Source organism: Elephantulus edwardii, unplaced genomic scaffold, assembly GCF_000299155.1.
Source record: "Elephantulus edwardii isolate Elephantulus edwardi_28Jun2011 unplaced genomic scaffold, EleEdw1.0 scaffold00405, whole genome shotgun sequence".
Lineage (NCBI taxonomy): Eukaryota > Metazoa > Chordata > Mammalia > Macroscelidea > Macroscelididae > Elephantulus > Elephantulus edwardii.
In genome coordinates, this window is record NW_006400155.1 from 1,024,466 (window position 1) to 1,031,329 (window position 6,864).

Below are 6,864 nucleotides of genomic sequence, written 5' to 3' on the forward strand. Positions count from 1 at the left end.
AGGATGCAACCCTGGTGTATGCCCCTCCCAATTTTGAACCATGCAGTGTTTCCTTGCTCTGTTCTGATGACTGTCTCTTGGCCCAAGTACAGGTTTCTCATTAGCACGATCAAGTGTTCTGGGATTCCCATTCTTCTCAGAGTCAGCCAGTTTGTTATGATCCACACAGTCAAATGCCTCTGCATAGTCAATGAAACACATTCCTCTGGTATTCCCTCCTTTCAGCTAAGATCCATCTAACATTACACAGAAGCCCTATGCATATTTAAATGAAACTCTCCCCAATTCCACACTGTGTCCACAATCTCTTCTGTGTGTAAGCCCATGTTTCAGCCACTGCCTCAACCAATCTCATTATCAGCCACTGCCTCAACCAATCTCATTAGAGTCTTCCTCTTTTTCACTGACTCTCTACCTGACCAAACATGGTTATCTTCCTTCAGGAACTGGTTCTTCCTGATAACATTCCCAAAACATGTGAAACAGAGTCTCACCATCCTCACTTCTGAAAAGTCCTGACTGTACTTCTTCCAAAACGTACTATTCTTTTGGCAGCCCAGGACATTAAATATTCTTCACCAACACCACAATCCAAGGTCATCAATTCTTTGGTCTTACTTATTCACTTGTCACACTTGCACAAGCATATGAGGCAAATGAAAAACACTATGATTTGAGCCAAGCACATCTTGGTCTTTAAAGTGGTATCTTTGGTACTTAACCCTTTAAAGAGGTTCTTTGAAGCAGATTTTCTGACGCAAGTTATTTGATGACAGTTGCTTCCACGGGCACTAATTGTGGATACAAGTAAAGTGAAATCTTTGACAATTTCAATCATTTCTTTGTTATGATAAATGTTTACTGTCCAGTTGTGAGGATTTTGGTTTTCTTTGAGGTGTAATTCATACTGAAGTCTTTCAGTGTCAGCAAGAAGTGCTTCAAAATTCTTAAAGATTCACAGGTGAGTCTTATAAGACCTAGGGATCATATTAACATGTACATTCTGATTCAGTATATCTGGGATGAAATGGCAAATTTTCAACAGATGGTCAACTAGTTTGAAGCCCTGTTGAGGGGTACTATTTGGATACCTATACTTAGACAAATTCCTGACACTTATTTAGAATGTGAGAATCCTAATGAAATCCCTCCAAAATTAGCTGGAGGAATGAGGCAGGGCTCTGAAGGCTCAGTCATACGCATTTTACTGTACCTTGTATGGGGTATTGAGTATTTGTCAGTATCTTCAAACTCAAAATCTAAACTCATTGCCGTCAAGTTAGGACCAACACACAGATGATCCTCTGCTGGGTTTGAGTCTGTAAATCACACAGCAGATTACTCATCTTTCTCTTGTGGAGCTACTGAGGATTTCTAACTACCCCAGAGGTGCTAACCTTTGGGTTAACAACATAACTCTCTATGGACTGGGCCTCACAACCTGCAAAATGGCAATGAGGTCCACATGGACGGCAGGTGTATGATATCTGGTCCAGTAACTGACAACCCCTGCCCAGCACAAAGAGAACAATCCCCACCCTATGTGACAGTGCTGCCTGGGCAGCAGGCTCACCTTCAGATGGTAGATGTGCTCCTCAGTATCAAGATCAATGCACTTTGATGACTTCTTTACAGACATCACTGAGAGTCCCACGTCGATACAGCCATGCAGCTTCTCTCTCTCTATCTGCAGAAAGCATCAAGAGAACAACTAAGACTCTTGGTGCTAGAAATAACAGTGCGTCCTTGGCACTCTAGTCCTCTACACTCACCTTCCATATCCACTAACAGTAAACATAATAACTATCATTCATTAAGCACTTAGTGTGACCCAAGTGGTAGTTAATGCATGCACAGTACTTATTTCTTCTGTGAAGTAGGAAGTCTTATCCCCAGCTTACAGATGATGTCAAGAGAAGTTACGTGACAATGACTTTATACAGTCACTCAGTGAGGAAAATGGAATGTAACCCCATATGCAATATAACTCCAATGGCAGTGAATTAACTGATTAACAGAAATGCCTTTCACAGAATTAGTTTCTGGTGTTAAAATTCATTTAACGTCATTTAAAAAGAGAATATTGGTCAGGAGCTCAGAGAGCAAAAAAGAAAGAAGAGAGCTCTGCGGGGTAAGAGAAATGTAAGGGAAGGGGAAGGGAAAGAAGGAAGGAGGAGGGTCAATAAGTGTCTTTCAATCATCATCTAATCTTAATGAGAAGAGAACTCCACCTTCACCCAGGGTCTTCTCCACCAAACCCATCAGTAACACCTGCCATATTCTTGGTTTCTACTAGTTACCTATGAGACACGTCTCACCAGAGAACAGAACAAACCCTTGGATATACAGTGAGGTATTAGAAGTCGCTATGCTGCTACTTGGGAGTTGAATAAACCCACCCAGCATTCAGAGCTTGGCCAATAGGGAGCAAGCCCTAGTGTTCCCTGTGAAGGAGCTATCAGAAATAAACACAATCTCATTCCTCAGCTGACAACCATTAGACCTTCAGATCTGTTCAAAAGCATGCTGGGTAAGTAACACTTACATCTGTTTGGCTCTTGGCATATTTCAAGATTCCTTTGTCCAGATAGAAAAATCTCTGCAGGAAAAAAATTCAACACATGAGGATGTTCCACTTAAACATTCCCCCCTTGGTCTCAAAGATCAACCTCAAATATAAGAGTTTAAGAACCTCATACTTAGTGGAGTATCAGGGGTGCAAATAAAAGCAGGCCACCTTCTCACCTTATGCCAGCCCTTTAGGGGCCATTTCCTCTTTTTCAGCAGGAATCCTGTCTGAATTGGCGGCTCCTGGGTGTAATTCACTTCTCCCTTGAGACCTTCTACCACTTCCCAGCTGTCCTGTTTATTAAAAAAAAAGTTTATACTAAATAGCTATCTTTAAAACAATTAATAATGCTAAGAGGCACTTGATTCAATCAGTAAATCAGTCCAAAATAGTAAGGCTAGCTGGTTTTGTTGGGGAAAAGAAATCAAAATTTAATTTCTACATAGTACTAGGGCTATATAGATTTAATGTCATAATTCAGCAGCATCAAATCTGATTTTGTCTTTCTTTTCTCTCTCTTTCCCAAAAGCTCTCTGTTGGTGGGAAATGCGTCTCTTCTCTGGTGCTCAGACCCTGACATCTATAACGAAGGGTAAGTGGTTACAAGGAAACTTCTGGTTTTGTTCCTTTTGACATCATCTTTTGGTAGTTGCTGTTCAGTCACCACTAAACATCAATCTGACTTTTAACCAAATGCTATAATAGCTTGGCGAAAAGCTGGACGAAAACTGGGTGTCCAGGAAAAGGGAGGAGGGTGGGAGTGGTATCTTTTAAGAATTGGCTGAAAATGAGACTGGATGCAAGTTAGTCAGCATGGCAACCTGGTGACCACAAGTAGCTTTAACTTCTAGGTATTTAAATACTGGAAATCACTAAGCATCAAAAAAGTAGTTTTACAGCAATTATTTCCATTCTTTCTCTGCTGCCCCACCCTCATTTGAAATTCTGGATTCTTTTCTTTTGTTTCAAACCTTTATTTTTTGGAGGCCTATTTATTATTTAAAAAGCTGTTGGCAATTTTTGAGCAGATGTTACACATAATCTTCAATTTTTGACTATTCTTTTCAAATAGGAAATTTGAAATATGACATATTTCAAATATGAAATATAGTTTTAAAAGAATAAAAACATTAGTGGTTACTAAGGGTGAGAGGAGAAAGAATGGGAGAAGCAGTGTTTAGGAGCAGTGAGCTTCCATTTATGATCTGGTAACAGCATGGAGGGTGGTTACAACATTACTAACACAATCAATGTCACCAAATTGTACATATGTGAACTACTGAACTCACAAATGTTAGTAGGGGAAAAAAAGAACATTAAAATTTCTTAAGTTTTGGAGGAAGAAAATGTGCAACATTTAATAAATAAATTAATAATAATTAATTAATAAAATTAAAAAAGGAAGCCTGTATCTTCCTGGTAATATTGATAGACATGGGTTATGTTCCTGATAAAGGTTTCAAGGCTTTTTCCAAACTGCTGGTAGAGGAATAAAATTCTGAATCACCAAAAACAAACAAGTTTCTTATGTTTTATTTTTAAAAGCACAAAAATGCACAAATCCTTCAAAAATACCCCAAGACAGTGATTGGCAGCATTTTTTTTTTACTTTTAATATTGTAAAAAAATTTATTGGATATATAGCATTTAAAAAATGCCAGATTTTAAGAGTACAACTCTCTCCATATCGCTGTGTTCTGCAGCACTATTTATAACAACCAAGGTAGTTCTGGTGGCCTAGTGTGTAAAGATAGTTTGAGCCCATCAACTCCTCTCCAGGAAAAAAGATGCGCAATCACCTCCCATGTGATTTATAGCCTCTATACAACCACTGAGTTGGTTCCCACTCAATGACAATGACTATTTTTGGTTTTATTCAGCTTTTCCTCCCCCTTTTTAAAAAATATAATAGCAAAGAACTTAAGAAACAACCCACGTGCCCATCAATGAATGAATGGATTGTTAAACAACTGTGCCATAATCATACATGGAGTATTATAGATCACTAAAACACTATCAAGTATTAATAAAATACTGCATAACATGAATGACATAGATAAATTCTGCTGAGGGACATAAGTCGGTCACAAAAAGACAATTACGGCACAAGATCATGAACAGAAAAAACCCCAAGAAATAGTTTACTCAGAGGTAGAATCAATATGAATTAATTCACCTGGGTTAACAGAAATGAGAATTTAGGGAGAAAGGAACAAAACACTAAATAATAAAAGTAAAATAAAAAAATTTGCAAGGTATATACAAGAGTACAGTTATATAGAGACGAATACACACACACACACACACACACACACACACAGTCCATTTCTCTCATCTTTTCACCTTTATTGTTTAACTATAAAATGAGGGAGGAAGGAGGAACAGTGATGAGGAAAAATTTAAAAAGCAACTAAAAGCAACTAAACGGGGGGGTGGGGTGGAAAGAGTACAACCCAATACATCTATACCCATAAATTCCTTGGTTGCCATCCAGATGAAGGTAGAACACAGGGTAATTAACTCTTAACACTTTGGTCAAGATTTCATGTGGACTGCCTTGCTCTTAAATCCACAGGCTGAAGTCAGGCCGTTGAGGCAGAGGCTAGAGTCACTGAGATACAGGTACGAAGAAGACTGGAGCAGAACCAGAGAGTGAAAGGCGATCAAACTCAAGTCCAAGGGCATGCTGTCTAAAACTGCACAGCACCCACAGGAATTCTTTGTTGCTTTAGCAAGGCTTGCCTACTGTTTCTGAGTCCAACACACTGGCTCCAACAAAACCTTCATAGGAGGATCCTGTCAAGTTTACCTCAGATCTGACTTCACTTTACTATGACTAGAATAAAGGTGCATCAAGAGTCTTGAAAGATGGTGGGAGAACTTTAATATTTGCCACTATGAAAGAGTATTATTAGTCTTTAGTGGAAGAAAAGTTAAACTTGGGGGAAAAGATTCCATTTTTAATTTTGGGAACTTTCTACAGAAAGGTAGGAATATTTAAATACCTTTTTGCTAATTATTGCCAATTTTCAAGTCACTTGATTACCCCTACACCACAAATGGAGAGGGTACATTGTTAAGTGATGAAACACCATACAAAAAACCTTCTGCTCATATTTATTTTATTTCATCTCAGAAAGTCATTCCTCAAAATGTTAAGTGTTCTATATTCTAAATATTGATGGATCTTTAAGGCCATCAAGTTAAAAATAACACATTCCTCCAGGTGCTTTCTTTGGAGAAAAGTATTATTTCATCTGACTCTTTCAATGGCTCATCACTTACATCTATCTATCTATCTATCTATCTATCTATCTATCTATCTATCTATCTAGGAGGTATTCCATCTCATATACTTTGGGTATATGTTGCCAGAAGGGACTGTCCTTGGAGAAGGACATCATGCCTGGAAGGGTAGAGGGACATTACAGGAGAGGAAGACTCTGGATGAGAAGGACTGACTCAGTGACTGGGGTAATTGGAGCAGTTGTATCTGAGGCAGTGAGACTGGCCTAGGATAGAGCAGGGTTCAGAGGTACTGTGTATAGGGTCGCTATGCATGCCAGGAGACTCAACAACAACAACATTCTCTATTTGACAGTAGGATTCTTTATTTTTTTAATTAAAATTACATTTTAATTATATACTGGTTTACTTAGAAAGTTCACATACTTTTTCACATTGGATCTTTCTTATTTCCTTTACCCACTCCTAACTTCACCCATCAAATTGTGCAACCTTATAATTAACCCAATATCCCTGTCCCATCCTCATCCCTCTGCTCCCATCCTTCACCCCCCTTGGATCCTCATACATATTCTACAGTAATGGTTTTATACAGTATTTGTCCTTATAGGACTGAGTTAGTTCAATTAGCATAATGCTCTCCAGTCCTTCCCAAGCTAGGTAGTGATTTACAAAATCATCGCTCCTGCATGCTGTGTAGTATTCCATCATGTGAATGTTCCATAATTTCTCAATCTATTTAACTATGGTTGGACATCTGGGCTGTTTCTAAGTTCTTGTGGTGGTGATGCTGAATAACACTGCTCTGAACACTAGTGTACAAGTCTCTGTGCCTCGGTTCTCATTTTCTTGGAGTATATTTCAAGCAGTGGAGTACCTGGGTCATATGGAATTTCTATGTTCAGCTTTCTGAGGAAACGCCAAACTGCCTTTCAGAGTGGTTATACCATTTTACAATCCCAATAACAATGTATACGAGTTCCTATCTCACCACATCCTCTCCAACATTTATTAGTTGCTGCCTGTTAAACTCTGCCACTGCTACTGGA

At 38.7% G+C, this 6,864-nt stretch overlaps 1 protein-coding gene across 4 annotated transcripts in view; it reads right to left on the minus strand.

Annotated features, from left to right (window-relative positions):
- Positions 1-6,864, minus strand: part of OSBPL3 (oxysterol binding protein-like 3) — a 132,331-nt gene that overhangs the window by 83,877 nt on the left and 41,590 nt on the right. For all 4 annotated transcript variants that reach the window (XM_006902392.1, XM_006902395.1, XM_006902393.1 and 1 more), the window contains exons 2-4: positions 2,746-2,862; positions 2,546-2,599; positions 1,574-1,687 (exon numbers count right to left, since the gene is read on the minus strand). In XM_006902392.1, coding sequence (XP_006902454.1) covers positions 1,574-1,687; positions 2,546-2,599; positions 2,746-2,862 — 285 coding nt within the window. The remainder of the gene's footprint in view (positions 1-1,573; positions 1,688-2,545; positions 2,600-2,745; positions 2,863-6,864) is intronic.